This window comes from Tubulanus polymorphus, chromosome 7 (assembly GCF_964204645.1).
Source record: "Tubulanus polymorphus chromosome 7, tnTubPoly1.2, whole genome shotgun sequence".
Taxonomy (NCBI): Eukaryota; Metazoa; Nemertea; class Palaeonemertea; order Tubulaniformes; family Tubulanidae; genus Tubulanus; species Tubulanus polymorphus.
Genome location: NC_134031.1, coordinates 6,215,182 through 6,232,134, shown reverse-complemented (window position 1 = coordinate 6,232,134; position 16,953 = coordinate 6,215,182). Strand labels below are relative to the sequence as shown.

The window sequence follows — 16,953 nt, the reverse complement described above, 5'->3', positions numbered from 1 at the left end:
TACTGAACAGATTTCCAGTCCCTGGAAATCCAGCTACGGTATTTCCGACCAGTTCGTCGTATCACTGCGTGTAAAGACTAGCCGCGAAAACTATATCACGTTTGATAAGCGTAGAAGCTTCTTCCATTTTCGATTGCAAGATCGGTTCGCCGACAATACGCGCGGCGTTGCGCACGTCTTTCAATACCTCATCCAGACGCTGTATACATCGCACTATTATTCCTTCCTGTACGTCGGTTAACAGAATTATCTCGGAGAACGGCTGAAATAAGCAAAATCACAAATCATCGATACCGCAAATCATCAGCAATGTGACCTTACAGAAATCATTGAAGTATTCTATGACATTTATGTCATTTATAACTATTTCATAATTGTTGATTTGTCATCACCTGTCCTACATAATTTCAATTATTTTAAAATTTGATAACGTAATACATGTAATAGGATGAAATTCTGGTTAGTTTTCAGTTTGTGCTGCCATCTTCAGCCTTTGGTGGGAACCATTTTTGATTGACTTTAGCTCAGGTCATTCTATCATATGTCGTTGAACATTCAACATGTATTGTTGAATAAAGTTAGTTTTGCTATACTTTATGTGCTTTTGTTTCATCCTTGTACTAAGTAAGTTGATTATCTAGTTTTCCTGGTTTTGAGATAGACCTATCTGTCTAAATTAGACGAGAAGATACACAATATCCGTGTATGATGATGACGAGAGAAATCCCACCATAACAAAGCCAAAATTGAAAAATTCTATATCAGAATGATTGTATTTGAAGAGCGACGTTACGGCTAACAACTGTTCGCCATCATCAGGCATCATCAGTACGCCTGATGATGGCTAACAGTTGTTAGCCGAAACGTCGCTCCTCAAATACAATCATTCTGATATAGAATTTTTCAATTTTGGCTTTGTTATTGTGGGATTTCTCTTGTTATCTGTCTAAAGTTATGGGTTTAGCCGCAGTAAATATTATTATCATTATTATAAGCTGAGCGTTATAGAGTTTTTTAGTGCTTATTAGCTGTAGCTCGACTCTATTATATGTTGTCGTATTTTCAACATGTATTGTTGAATAAAGTTAGTTTTGCTATACTTTATGTGCTTTTTGTTTCATCCTTGTATTAGTAGGTTGAAGGAGTTGGCGAGTTGTTAGACCAGCGAGTCTGCCCAGACATCTTCCTAGCACAGGAGGTGCCCCCACTCTGACCATCGAGGAGACATTGAAAAAACAATAATTTTTTTCGTCCTGTTTCATACATCAGATATTCAGTAGCCTCTTGCCTCAGATGGCGCAGGACTAATAGATTTCATCCAAAGGTAAACGACATTCCGAGGTTAAATACGAGCAATAATGGGGCATCATTGCATGAATTAGGGGAACAAATTTTCATTTGGAAAGGCAAGCAGAGCATACTGTATCAGTATTCCATAGGGCCAGTCAGGCAATGTAGCTTAGATCCTAACCTTCTGTTGTCACAACTTGTTTTTCGGGATCTAAGTAACGTTGTGTGACCACGGGCGGATTTGATTCAGGGAGGGGTACACACCAAAAAAGGGGAACATCGTTTCATTAAAAGGGCACCTCGAAAGAAAGTTCATCACTCAATACATTAACTCATTAACACATAACCTCATTAACGCAGCCCGCACCCTGCGGTTCTCTAGTTACACCAACAGTGCTTACCATTCCTCGAGCCCATTCAAACACAACTTCCATCAATCCAAATCTTAGTCGATCGGTGTAATCAACACCAGGTGCAACCATTCCGCATTCTTTTTCACTTTTATATATTGAATCGGCGATCTCTAATACCTTGGCTTTTGCCTGCAGGATATAAACAAGCTTTTTAAACAGTTCATCTTATCAACAAACTTACATTTAAATTTGTTTTTAATGGATATTTCAGGGTCCCTACAGATCAGTCGTAACTGGCTATAAGGACTTTCAAAGGAAAAAATTTCAAATTTCAAAAAAATGATGCAGAAAGCATCTGCATCACTTTTATGTCCCAATAACTGTAGACTCCTCCTAAAATAGCAATGTTTATCTCAGTAAACCATTATTTCGATGGTTTTGCAAGCAATTTTTTATCCTTGGTACCACCTAAACTAGGTTTCTAATTTGGTAACTGTTTAATTGGGTAAAAAGAAAATCCTGTTCCCAACTGTACTGTTTTAGGCGAAGTCTACTGTACAACTACGAACTACCAGAAAACAAAATTTCTAAACGCCTATTTCTCAAAATTGAAGGATTTTTCACAGAGTTTTGGGCATTTTGTTCAAATAAAAGAAGTTTCGAGAACTATCTTAAGTATTTTCCAAGGTTTCTAAGGAATCAAGGATTTGTAGGGATCCTGTTTTTCCACTTTATCTAGTGAACATATCCGTTCCCGCCGGACACACTTATCCGTTCCCGCCGGACACACTTACCGCGACGAGCGATTCGGATAAAGTCGGTTCGGAGCAGTTTTTCTGTTCGAAGACTACGCACGACAGAGCCGCGGCGATCTCAGTCGGATGTAGCCCAGATAGAACATTCTCGAATACGAGTTCGGTAATAAGCAGTTCATGGCTACTCATCTCGCAAGCTACGCGACCTTTAATCTCTACGTTTGCCGAAGAATCAATGTAGCCTAAAGACTTCAATACCTATAAAATAGCCATTATAAAATGTTTGACATTGACTGCTATTAATTAGGGGTCAAGGGACACCATGCCCACTGGAAAATCGTTTGAAATGCTAGACAATCTATTTCAGAATTCAACACCCCACGATGAGCTCACAACGCTTGCCACACTTTTCAAGGACTTATCATTGAGACAATTATCACTTATCATTTCTTACCTTTAATCGGTCCTCATATTCTGGTAATAACTGAAGGCTTTCATCGGACAAAAGGAATTTAAGGTGATTGAATTCATCCTGGACTTTCATATTGTGTCTGATATGAGCGAACTGAAAAAGAAATTCCCGTTAATTCAGAAACAGGCATCCTGGGGCCCAAAGCACTCGTGAACTGCTGGTATTCAGAAGCGAAAACAATTTTTGAGTGACTTATGTGTTTAACTATATTATATGTAACTTATTTTCTGATGGAATTAATATTATTATCATAACCATAATCGTCATAATCATTATTGTCAAATGATGGAGCTATGAATAAATGATCACCTCATCCTCCCCTAGCATAGTTAGTTACCTAATTGTTGGTGGTAAGCTTTTTATAATCGGATGGGCTTATACCAATTGATGTGGTTTGTGAAAATTTCCGATCATGAAACTAAACCAAAGACAGGTTACTGACTACCCCTAGCAGAGATTTCTAACCGGACGGCATCAAGACTTGCCACAGTACGAAACCCTGCCACAAAAGATTACCGGTATGTCATTATTAGCCAATCAGAAATCCTTTTTATTTTAGCCTAGGTTTTTCCAGTTATAACAACAGCCAATCTTATAAGCACTGCAAGTTTTCTTGAGGCAAACCTGCACACCCATTCTAGGGTTTCGTGTCATGGCCGAGTCTAACGACGCCGTCGGATTCGAAACCCTGCCGAGGGAGTACGGATAACCAGCGGAGACTTACGTGATCCTGAAACTTCGCGCAATTGATACAGTTAAACGTCGGGAATATTTGCTGCATGTTCGCGAATCGTTGGAATCGTTCGACCAGTTCGACATCCCTAATACGAAGATCGTTCGACGGATCGAGACCCGATAAGCCGTTCAGATTCGCTTCGGTTAAGCGCATCAATTCCTGCGTAGAAATCGTTACCGCCTGACTGGGTGGATCATTCCTATAAAAGAAAAGAAACAAATTTATTCTGATAATCACCTTAACCCTTTCAGTGCTGGCTAATTAATACCCTATAGTGCTGAAGATAATTTGAAAATTCTGAAAAATTCCACCCTAGTGTATTGAATAACGGGAATAGCACTATAGTGTGTCTACACCCTGGCGCGGTGTATCGTTAGTAACTAATATTTCAGTATGTTTGACAGGTGCTGCCATCATTCAAGCGAGATAATTAGTAATTACTAATTAAATCAATACACCGCAGTGCGGTGTACTAGCAAAATCCATCACTGATTCGTACACCGCACTGCGGTGTAGACGCACTGAAAGGGTTAATACACGGCGAAGGAGTCTCTCGTTGACTCATCTAAAATAGCTTATTCAACTTCATGCCTGCCAAAACATGCACCGACCAAGCTCGGTAGTAGTAGGCATGTCACGTCAATTACCCTTTTCCCCAAAAAGCCAAAGTTCACACGTTTAACATACTCCATTTGATATGGAGGAAAATAATGTGCTAGGGTTAGTATTAGTCATAATTTGCCGATTGCAAACTGGCTTTTCATCCCTGCACATATCATTTTCACTGCGTTATCAAGTTGAAATAGCTGACAGCTTCTTCGCGTGTGAATGTAGCTCGAAAGACCCACATCGGTTCAGTTTCCCATTTATCAATGATAGATCCAAATTACATATTAAGTTCTCATGATGCAAGAGAACTTTGAACTTAGCATCATATTAGTTTGTATTTCATTTTTTCGTTCAGCGCAAAACTACTGTCAGCTCTCTCGGACTACAAATCATGGATAAGGTCTCATATAAAATATACGCCCGATGACAACTGAAATTTCAATAATTAGGAATGTATCCAAGGTAAATCAATCAATTTGATGATAACAAATAATGATAATTGTCATTTATATAGCACAGGTATCCTAACCGGAGTTGGTTCAAAATTTGGTATTATTACCCCAAGCTTATCACTGTTACCATGTACCAGTCATCTCTCCTGGGGACAAGTAACATTCAAGCAGCTACTAGGCGCTCAGGAGTCATCTATCAGACTGAGTACGCATTTACTCCTGGGTGAAGAGAGGCAATGAGGATAATAAGTGTCTTGCCCGGGGACACTACGGCAATGTACGGGGTTCGAACCCACGACCTGGCGTCCCAGAGTCGAACGCTCTTACCACTCACCCGAACCACTCACTCAATTCGAGGATAATAACGTACATACCTGAACCGAAGTTGCTGGCGTTTACGTACGTCGTTAACGATTTTGTCGGCGTCTATTCGAATCGTACGCGACGTTATTTCGTAGACATCGCTCGATTTCACCGTGGCCATGACGCCGACGGGTGCGCCGTCTGGCAGGAACAGTTGTCGCTCGAGAACCGGTTGCGGAAACTCCGGACGCGCGTCGTCGCCGTCGGTATCGCGGCCGTTGCTCGCGTTTAATTGTTCCGAATCACAGATGACTAAGACGGTGAATTCTCGGTGTTTGTTCGGCGCCGTCGCCGACGATTTCAATAGGACGCTCAAACGATACGGAAATCGCGGCGAATCGATGATCAAGATACGTCCCGCCGTGAGGCATTTTATCGTAGTCGGATGACTGGATATCACTTTCTGAAAAAGATCATTGATTTACTAAATCAACAAGCATCAGGCGACGACCCCTGTCAGGCTAAGGCTCGAATCTGAACCAACTCCAAAATTCCTATGCGTTAATTCCCATTGCATCTAATATATGTTGTATCTAGGGCCAAAGGCTAGATTTTGTTAACCCTTTCAGTGCATCTACACCGCAGTGCGGTGTATAAATTGGTGATGGATTTTGCTAGTACACCGCACTGTGGTGTATTGATGTAATTAGTAATTAGTTTTTATCTCTATTGAAAGATGGCAGCACCTAACGATACACTGCACTGCGGTGTAGCCGCACTATAGTGGTATTCCCGTTATTCAACACACTAGGGTTGAATCTACCAAAATTTTAAGATTATCTCCAGCACTATAGGGAATTAATTAGTCAGCACTGAAAGGGTTAAGACAACAGGTTATGTACTGCTGATTAACAGAATCCAATTTAATGAACACAGTCATCTGTTTGATTCAAGGCGTGATCTTGCAATCTCAATGAATTTTCCTGACTTACCCCTGCCTTATCGCTTATAGCTTTATTTACAAAATTCCCAGACTTTTTTAAAGAATAAGAAAATGCCCTGACTTTTCCCAGATTTCCAGGTAAGTAGCAACCCCGATGAAGGACTGATCATCATCAGAGAGCCAAAAAAGTCAAGCTACGCTTCCTGATTCGTACGTCAAAAAAACTTGGCAGCCTATTGGTGATGTGACTAACCTGTAAAAACTCGCGTTGCTTCCAATATTCTTCACACGTTTTGTAATAATTCTCCAAATCATCTGAACACATGAAGCACTCAACCGGTTCTAGAGAGCCGATCTTCTCCTTCAACGAGTTGAACTGCTGCGCGTGCGCCTCCTTCTCCTTTTGCGAATGAAACTCGGAGAAACTTCGTTTCATCATGTCCTGAACGCGCAGCTGTTCGACGCGTAACAGATTTAACATCATCGAATACGTCAAACGGAATTGAGATTCTAACTTCGTCGGCTCGCCCTACATACGTACAATCAGAAGGGTTACAAAACTAATCAGCGGTAAAACAAAGAGGTAATCATCATTGCAATTGTCAATGCGGTACTGACAATCACCAGATGACACCGGTCGATTTGTAGTGAAAATCAGTTCTTTGACAATGAGTTTGAACTCGATTTTTAGGCTTCCAAATACGAAAATCATCAAACGAGTCATCGGATAGGTATAAGAATCGCTTTCTCACTCAGTGTATGGTAGATAAGATTACACTGAAAATTTATTTACTTATCGGAAAAAGTTGACTTGAATTTAATCGGACTGTAGAAGGAAATTGATTGGTAACCCAATGCCCCTATTGAACCTGGCAGAATTCTCGCTTGCCACAGTAGGGATGCCGGTACTCTATTTTTTTCAATGTATAAAATAGATATTGCTGGTGAAGTTTGCAAAATCTGGTGCATATCTGCGATTATTCAGCAGGACTGATGAAATAAGTAATTGAACAACATTGTTCAAATGGACTGCGAATAATTTACACAAATGATATCCACCAAATTACGCCGTTCATTTCGTGGGCTGATCATTTTCATAGATAAAACATACCAGCATCATTTGATGGAGTTCGGATAATTCTGGAACATCGCCCTTACACAGCATGATCACCGTACCGGTCGAATCTAAACCGCGGCGTCCCGCACGTCCGGCCATCTGGATGTATTCGCCGGGCAGTAAATTACGAAACTTCGTGCCGTCGTGTTTACGAATGTTATCGAATACGACCGTACGCGCCGGCATGTTTACACCCATAGCGAACGTTTCCGTAGCAAACAGTACCTGAAATGAAATTCAACGGTTATATCCCCAGGGCCCGGTATCACGAACGGGGATAAGCTATTAATACTCAATTTCACTATGTAGTGTCTATTACTCCTCAGAAAATTCGAGGGAAAATCCAAATTGACCACGATACAGAATAGCTCATTCTCATTTTATTTTCATGTATTATAAGTTTGTGTTATTTTGTAATAAATAGTCGAGGCTTTCATATATAAGATTTGATGTCGGCCACCAAAATCGTGTCCTTTTGGCCCCAGAAGTTCATCAAGACGTACTTGGATTTGAAGTAATGAAAATTAAGTAATGAAGATTTCATAATACTAGATGTATAAATTCTTGGAATCTATTGAAAATCTCATTGAAGAAAGAATTTAAAGAAAATACGAAACAATCAAATTCGATTTCACCATACCACCAAAAAGTCTTTATAAGATACTGAGAGACAGGGGAATTTTATGAATACAATTTTGTTCATGTTATAGGACTATTGCATCATGGGAAGCCAATTCGAAATTAACTTTGGAGATAATTCGAATAAGTAAATTTTTCGCAATTTCACATTAGGCTTTTCTATTTCCTGTTATCACCAAATTTGAACCCGTATTAGTGAAACCGGGCTCTGGGGGGTGAATCCGAACTACTAGGGATTAACAGATGCCATGCCTACTTGAGAAGTGCTCTGAAACGCTTGACAATCTGACAGAAGCTGAACAATAAATACAATTAACACTACTTTATGTATCAAATGATTTTGAGGCGTTACCTTTACAAGTCCTTTTTGGAATAGCATCTCGACAACCTCTTTCAGTATTGGTAATACGCCGCTGTGATGGACACCTATTCCTCTTTTTAACAAATCTTCCATATGTTTTACCTAAATAAGATAATAAAGAAATTATAGGGTGGCCACTTTTATTTTTCCTGACATACACATTGTTTGACTTGATCTGCTAAGAATCCAATCAATTAACAAAGTCAAACATGTAAAACATAGACGGAAACTGTTTACACACAATCTAGCAATCTCAACTTATTTCCTGACTTTTTAAAGAAAAGAAAATTCCCGGCTTTCCTGAATCATACTACACAGCAGAAAGTGAACAAATTGAATTTCAGTATACATATATGCAGCTCAGAAAGTTTGCACTTACTTGAGGAAGATTTCGATCAGTGCCTTTTAATCTGCTAATGCATTTCTGGAAAAAGATGTGCACCTCGCTCTTCTCCGAACTAGTCAACAGGTCGACGCTTTGCATGTTGCTCGCATTTTCGTCGATTTTTTTCTTCGAAAATGTAAACGCAATCACCGGCAGTTTGTCCTTCTTTCTCAACATTTCAATCACCGATAACCATACATTCTTATCCTACAAATAAAAATCCCCGGAATCTAGACTTTCACAATTCATTTCAAAAAGAAGCACGATTTTCTAAATCAACCCTTTCTATTTACATCCATTCAACCCTTTCAGTGCATCTACACTGCACTGCGCTGTGTAAATTGGTGATGGATGACACTGCTGTGTAGAAGCACTGAAGTTATTCCACATTCTGGGATGGAATTCTCAAAATGTTTCAGGCATTAATTTGTCAGCACTGAAAGGGTTACCACATCTCGAGAAGCTACGTATTTATGGGCTGTGGCTATCAGTAGTTCATGGGCTATAGCTATCCAGACAGTTAAATAAGGCGGCGAAACTTATACAATGGATACATAGATTCTGTGATGGCTGTATGATTGGCTGCAAAGAGTAGCTCGATAAACAAGCGGATAGTTTTCAGAAACTTCACAAACAGGATGCCTATTTTAATTGACTTGCTTTTTCCCTGATATGTCCCTGAGTACTCCCTGACTCCATGATCTGCTAAGAATCCAATCAATTAACAGTCAAATAATATATCCATATCATTCTTGTATTACGTTATGATTTAACTAAACTAAACTAAAATATGAAAATTAAACTATGCAAGAAATAGATGGCAACTGTTTGATTCGATGCGCCATCTAGCTGTCTCAGCAAACTTACCTGACTTATCCCTGATTTTTGCCTATTTTTACAAAATACAAAGAAAAAAAAATTCCCAGACTATTCCCTGATTCCAGGTAAGCGGTAAGAATGTTTTCTGGGGGCATACCTGCGAAGGGTTTGAACCTCGTGGACCTTTGGCGCCGAAACTCTGCGACGATTTACTCGTTCGTTCTTTTTTCGCCTCGATCGCTCTGTTGTATCCGCGAACGTCGAATTTTCGTTGAGCGTCGAGAATCATGAACAGTTCGTTGCTCGTTTTGTTACTGTTGCCAGTATATAGGAAATGTTCCAACGGCACGGGTCGTTTCAGCGTATTTATAACGTAGATCTTTTTACGTTTCGTACGCCTTGTAATAATGAAAAAGAAATTAATGAAAATAATTCCACCGGACGAAAAAAGATAAGCATGTATTCATTATCGTCAAAATAAAGCAGAGAAAGCCAGGAAATAAACACTGCTGTTCTTCCCTAGCCCTGACATCAAAATATCAATTTGAAATGGAGCGTGGAAAATTAAGATAAGGCTTACCCGACCCAGGCAGCAAATTCTATCGTATTCGGTACCGTGGCGCTGAGCAGTATGATATTTACGTGAGACGGTAACATGATTAATACCTCCTCCCAGACAACACCTCGCTAAAAAAAAAATGAAGATAAGCTCGATTTTGCGAAGAGAATTAAGGTTGACAGAAACTAAAGTCATTTGCACGCGGAGCTATATTGCGAGATAGGTAGTGAAATCACAACCAATTCTCAATCGCGACACTATAGTATGCATATGGTGGATCCTAGATTGTCACAATCCTTGAAACTGATTTAGGCGCAATCTAATGCACAACTTCTTAAGTAATTGCCTACATACATGTGTATTTCTCGAAATTGAAAAAGTTTCAAAGGAGTCTCAAATTCAAGGAGTTTCAAGCACCTTTAAAAGCATTTTCCGAGTTTCTAATGGATCAAGGAGTCATATGGACCCTGTATATAAATGAATTTTATCATTATTACCATTATTCATCATCTTCATTAATCATTTCAAATAAAACGAGACGAGTAGTACTTTATAGGTTAACTAGTTATTTAGACGCATGAGCTTTCGCTACTAATGTATCGTAGTGTCACCAGGTGAATTATTCATTCAACTGATCAAAGCTTTAGTAGCAAAAGTGCATGCATCAAAATAAGATAGTTAACCCTTCAAGGATTGTGACGGGCATTTATTCTAAACCCGGTTAACACGGCTCCTCTACGAATCTATCGATCATTTAATGATCGTTTCATTCAAGACATTCCGCTCACCATACACGCATACCTCTTGATCATTGATATAGTGAACTTCGTCGAAGATGACCCACTCTAAATCGCGAATAACGTCCGACCCGTTGTACAACATCGAACGCAGAATTTCGGTCGTCATGATCAGACAAGAAGCTTCCGGATGCAGCTGCACGTCACCAGTCACGAGGCCGACGTCTTCGAACGTTGTCCGGAAATCACGGAATTTCTGATTCGACAATGCTTTTATCGGAGACGTGTATATAGTTCTGAAATAAGAATTTCCTCCTTAAAACTGAAGGCAATAGAATCTTTATAACGTAACCAATGCATTCGAAAGAAAGCCAGAGGAATTTCATAATTTTTCTCAGTTCCGTTCCGAATAATGCAATTTGAATTTTATCCCAATGTTGGTAGCTGGCAAAACCAACGGAATACCACGATATAAGCCACGGTCGCGCAGAGACGATTTGGCCCACGTGAAATTGGCATGAATCAGGCCCGAGACAAATTTGACCCGTGCCTAATTGGAGAGCACGTTTACACGCAAACCAGTCCCTCGATACTAAATTATGAAGTGAGTCACTTCCGGAACCAGTAAATTACAATTCACACGCGCTTATTAAAATTTGGCTCGGGCTTGGTCTGAGGTTTTTGGTCTGGTACGGGTCGATCTGGCACCCGTGTGAACAGTTGCTCCGGGCAAAAATGCTCGTGTGATCGTAGCTAGTATGTACATATGTATTTATTACCTGGTCATATGTTTCAATGATAAAGCGATCGCGTATTCGGCTACTACTGTTTTACCGGCAGATGTATGAGCAGCTACGAATACACTATCATGATTCTCCAAGTGAAGAATCGCCTGCTTCTGAAATATATCCAACTCGAACGGCCACTGAAAATACAAACGCAAACGAATACACATCAGGTGCTTCTCACAATAACCAGCAAAGTTTCCAACTCGAGGGTACAGTACTCATACGTAGAACATGGAAGAAGTTTGATCCAGAGATTTTCAGATACGATATCGAATCTACCCTTGAACACAGTTATTCTGGAAACTATCTTACCCTTTCAGTGTATTGAATAATGGGTATACCGCTGTAGTGCATCTATATCACTAATATTTCACTGTTTGATAAGTGCTGCCATCTTTTAGGGATTAATCAGAGATAAAAACTACTTACTAACAACACCAACAGCAAATTTCATCAACGATTTATAAACCGTACTGCGGTGTAGATGCACTGAAAGGTTTAAGTTACAAAGGGATAATAGCCGATATTTACCTTATAGGCCATGTTAGGAATTTGTTTATGGAAGTCATCAACCGGCGTGCTCACATCGACACGTTCCGCCCACAATTCCTCATCAGACTTTGTCTGCTCTGAGGGAGCGCCAACATTAGTACGAATCACCTCATCGTCCACGTTCTAGAATGAAAAAATTCAACACCTTAAAACCCGCTGCACTCAGGTTTTCCTCATTAGCTTAACAAATGAGGACTCTACGTTCGACCGTGGCAATCGAGGATTCCACTTGTGGCAAGCAAAGATCCACCAGGTTCGCTAGTGTGCATTCACACAACAACACCCGGATTTCTTCTAAGATTCAATTAAAATCTATCCATAATTCCTCATATTCTTTGAATGGTGATAAGTACACTTCACCCTTTATATACCAGGGTATATATATATATAGTTGTGAATACGAAAAACAAGTTGCCGGCAAAGATGAAACCACAGGACTGTTGATAACGGGCAAAACCAATCAAATGGCGAAGCGTTATAGAAATGCACATTTCAGATTTGTAAAAGGCTTATCTAAAACTAACCTTGACGATGTCTTCTATATTTTCATCACTTCCTTCTGTAATTTTGTCTCCCATTTCTTCCTGAAAGAATATCATAGGATCATATGATTTTTGATTCGTAAAACTCTCTCTCCGTTGCACAACAAGTTCCCTTTAATTCATACTAAATAATGTAATTCTGAACCATCGTCTTTTATCTTGTAAAGGTATAAAGCACAAGCCAAAAAGAAAACATGTACAGGGAACATAATCGATAGATTTCAATGAAATAATCAAACCACACTAAAATCATTGAGAGTCGAAATGTTCTCGTTCAATTTCTCATTATATATATATATATATATATATATATATATATATATATATATATATATATATATATATATATATATATATATATATATATATATATATATATATATATATATATATATATATATATATATATATATATATATATATATATATATATATATATATATATATATATATATATATATATATATATATATATATATATATATATATATATATATATATATATATATATATATATATATATATATATATATATATATATATATATATATATATATATATATATATATATATATATATATATATATATATATATATATATATATATATATATATATATATATATATATATATATATATATATATATATATATATATATATATATATATATATATATAATGAGAAATTGAACGAGAACATTTCGACTCTCAATGATTTTAGTGTGGTTTGATTATTTCATTGAAATCTATCGATTATGTTCCCTGTACATGTTTTCTTTTTGGCTTGTGCTTTATACCTTTACAAGATAAAAGACGATGGTTCAGAATATATATATATATATATATATATATATATATATATATATATATATATATATATATATATATATATATATATATATATATATATATATATATATATATATATATATATATATATATATATATATATATATATATATATATATATATATATATATATATATATATATATATATATATATATATATATATATATATATATATATATATATATATATATATATATATATGTACCTATTTATCTATGAAATTATATCCAAAAAAATTATGTTTATAATCTTGTACATATTATAAGTAAATAAATCATTCATTCATTCCCTTACATGCACGACGTTTTCCCTTTACTCGATCTGCTAAGAACCTGATCAATTAACACAGTCAAATATGTAAGACATAGACAGAACTGTTTGATTCTGTGTGTGATCTAGCAATCTTAAACAAAATTCCCTAACTTTCCCCTGATTTCCAGGTTTGTGGCCACCTTGATTATAAATTACGATGACGTACCTCTTTAGAATGATCAACCGAATCTTCCTCGGGAAAAGTTGTTTCGAATTGAAAATCATCGTCGCCGCCGAGCAAATCGGTAATATTTATAACAGTCGTCTGCGGTATAGTTTGAATATCGATATTGGAGGACCTCACAAGCGATGGAAATACCATACCATCGGGCATACCGGGAGCCACTTTCAACAGATCTTTATTTAACCGATAAACAGAGAAAATTACAGGAATTGTGGAAATTTAGACGCTTTCGAATTCTAGTTACCCGGTAGATAGTGAATATTTTGGGATTTTAGAAAACGACACGACATTTCGAGCACTCACTAGAGATCGTCATCACATGATGATGATCTAGAATTGATGATCCCTAGTGAGAGTTTGAAACATTGTCATTCTAATTTTTGACGGAATAAATTCTTGTTTTTTTTAAATTTTTCAATCGGTGTATAGTGGGTTTTTATCTTACTATTATTATATTTTGGGATATCTTACTTTCAGTGAAATTGACTTCCTCTTCTAAATTGGAATAGCCATTTTTCTCAATTTCTGGTTCTTCTAACCCGCCTTGAAAACCAGAATGGACGCAAATAACTCAACTTTAAAACGTACATACGACATACCGGTAGATAAAAATATTCAACTCGAAGACTTGAATACGATACAAACCTGGCCAAAACGGAAAATTTGTTGAACTTCCACGAAGACCATCGGCCAGTGCACCAGGAGCACGCTTTAGTGAAGTAGAATTCTTCGAAGTGTTTCCGATTTCAGGTAATAATTCCTTAGATTACAGAAATACGAGACTGATGGATTCATAGCTTTTATTTGGGTTTCAACCGTAATATGTCTATAGCAGTTTTTCAACGATGAAACTATATTTATTTTTTTACGCTGAAACGCAATATCGACAATTACAACTCTTAAAAATATTTACTTCTCTGAATCCTAAAATTTCGCCCGTAGTTCGATTTCTGTTGACTTTGAGAGTTGTTTGTAATGGAGTGACATCGCAGTGAAGCAAGTTGTCGGGATTTGGAACCCGTGGTATAAAACTAAAATTATACGGATATTCAGAAATACTAACTAAATGGCCAAGCATTGCCTGAATTTCCATGAGAATAACTAATTATCATATTGGCTATGGTAGCCCAGACATCATAAGGAACATGACTAGCTTAACCTTTTCAGTGCATCTACACCGCAGTGCGGTGTATAAATGAGTGATTCCCTTCGCTACTACAATGCACCGCAGTGTAAGATTAAGTAATTAGTTTTTATCTCTATCAAAGATGGTAGCACCTGTCAGACATAGTGAAATATAAGTAACTAATGATACACCGCACCGTGGTGCAAATGCACTAAGGTTGTGTGCCTGTTATTCAACACTTTGGGGGGAATTTTTTAATTTTCAAATCATCTCCAGCACTTTTGGGTATTAATTAGTCAGCATTGAAAGGCATTCTTTGCGGAGGGCAACTTACTGTTGGCATCTATCGAGATCAAACAATGGTAAATGATCAAGTCTCAGAAGTTTTTCTATTAACTCTTTCTCCAGTTCTGTGTCAAGCGGCAGTAGATCAGGTGGCTGCAAGTAAAATAAACATCAAGGCCTTCTAGCTTTTTGGACAAGGGAATGGTTTGACCGGTGAATACATAGGCAAAATTCAAAATGAAAGGTACCGGTATTGCAAAGACTTACATTTTCAAGAGGTAAATCAAGTCTATATTCGTCACCCATTTTTCTAGTAAAAAAAAAAACAAAATGCTTCTAAAAACAAGCAACAAGCAAATCATCACAAATCATCAGGATTTGACCATTCATAATCAATCTTGTAGGATGTGTTGAGAGCAGCCTAACTTCGCAATTTCAAGAACTGATCACCAATGTATTTTCTACATCTCGATTTCACTGCTGGCGCCTCTATTCATTGGATGTCGGAATTAACAAGGCAAAAGAAGCGTGTTTTAGAGTGGTTTGCAGCAGGCCAGCTAGGTGTGCATCTGTGGGTAAAAAGTTGAAAATGGGGCTGGAGAACTGGGGGGCATAATCCCTACTTTCATTCACACCACACTGCAGTTGTTAGCTCTGTCTCTGCGAACTGGGTGTATTAGTCCTATGCAGGTCCGTGGGGGTTCGTGGGGAAGGGTTCAGAAGAACCCCTGGTGAAAGTGCCCTTTTTCAAATTTTTGCTGTATAATTTTTTCTATAATTTCTCATCCCCATAGTTAAAGGGGCACATGTAGTCGTCCCCATCAATCAGAAATGTAGATAAGGGCACATTTTTTACAGGACGAGGCAGATAACTTCAAAAAAGGCACATTCGTTAATCAATCAATTCAGAAAAAAAAACAAGAAAGGGCACTTTTAGTCGTTTTTATCAATCCAAAAAGTAGGAAAGAGCATATTTTTACAAGATATATAAGACAAGATAGGCAGATATTTTCAACAAAAGGGCATTGCACTGATTCTTCAGGATTTCATCTTTCAAGTTATCATGTTATTTAATCATTGGTGAAGCTTTTATTCGGATCCGGGTATGAACTTATATGGTTAGTGAAAATATCCGATCGTGAAACTATACAACCAGCAACAGACAGGTAACTGGTTACTGACAATAATGCATGGACATGGTGGACGTGGATAAAAGAAGGTTCACTTATTCTTTTGTATCGTTTATGATATGATATGAATGAAGGTGTCAACATGTTTTCAGGCTATCAACAGCACCTCCGAACATTAACCTCGTTGTTGACCGTATCATAGACTCGGGTCGACGATTCTCGCAGGCGCTTTTATCAACCGAACCAGCACTGACCGACCGGCACCGAAATGAAACTGAAACAAGAAAAAACTCGCCACCTTACGTCGATCAGTCAAACTTACAACACGAAAGTGGGTTCGAATCCCGTTTGTAGATGTGAATTATTCACAGCCTAATTATGTACTGTTTGTTCATTGAAAACTGGGCATGCCGATATAGCTACGATCCTTACCGGTATATCCACTTTTCGGGGATCTATTAAGATCTTTATCGCTTTTTATTGCTACTAAACACAACAGAATTGCTTTATCTGACAATTCGGCCAGGTTTCCGAGGTTGACTGTAGCAAACAATTTGAATCCCATGCACTGCTCCAATGCTGCGATGATGCCGCCTTGAAAATTAACTGGTCGTTTTCAGACCCTTGGTTACAACGAAGTTTGTTTATCATTT

The 16,953-nt window shown here is 37.8% G+C and overlaps 1 protein-coding gene across 2 annotated transcripts; it reads right to left on the bottom strand.

Annotated features, from left to right (window-relative positions):
* Positions 1–61: 61 nt before the first annotated feature.
* On the bottom strand, positions 62–16,579 carry LOC141908045 (superkiller complex protein 2-like). 2 transcript variants are annotated; one of them, XM_074797837.1, is made up of 23 exons: positions 16,481–16,579; positions 15,438–15,480; positions 15,220–15,323; positions 14,673–14,790; positions 14,405–14,519; positions 14,231–14,302; positions 13,742–13,932; positions 12,395–12,454; positions 11,850–11,993; positions 11,310–11,455; positions 10,595–10,826; positions 9,815–9,921; positions 9,392–9,632; positions 8,410–8,622; positions 8,022–8,132; positions 7,025–7,255; positions 6,167–6,442; positions 5,042–5,433; positions 3,595–3,805; positions 2,853–2,963; positions 2,438–2,656; positions 1,692–1,832; positions 62–262 (listed from the first exon to the last, which is right to left on the bottom strand). In XM_074797837.1, exons 1-23 carry the CDS (start codon positions 16,498–16,500, stop codon positions 62–64), a joined length of 3,699 nt encoding a protein of 1,232 aa, XP_074653938.1. In that variant the 5' UTR covers positions 16,501–16,579. The 2 variants fall into 2 exon arrangements, with proteins under 2 accessions (XP_074653938.1, XP_074653939.1); XM_074797838.1 differs by having other exon boundaries at positions 16,467–16,559.
* Positions 16,580–16,953: the final 374 nt, after the last annotated feature.

What these genes read in the sequence shown, in the direction of transcription:
- LOC141908045 (XM_074797837.1), bottom strand. Translation starts at nt 16,500, where the DNA reads ATGATACGGTCAACAACGAG. An exon ending in GGAAGTCAATTTCACTGAAA is followed by an intron (nt 13,933 to 14,230) that starts GTAAGATATCCC and finishes GGTTAAATAAAG; the next exon opens with ATCTGTTGAAAGTGGCTCCC. An exon ending in TATCCGAATCGCTCGTCGCG is followed by an intron (nt 1,833 to 2,437) that starts GTAAGTGTGTCC and finishes TATATCCTGCAG; the next exon opens with GCAAAAGCCAAGGTATTAGA.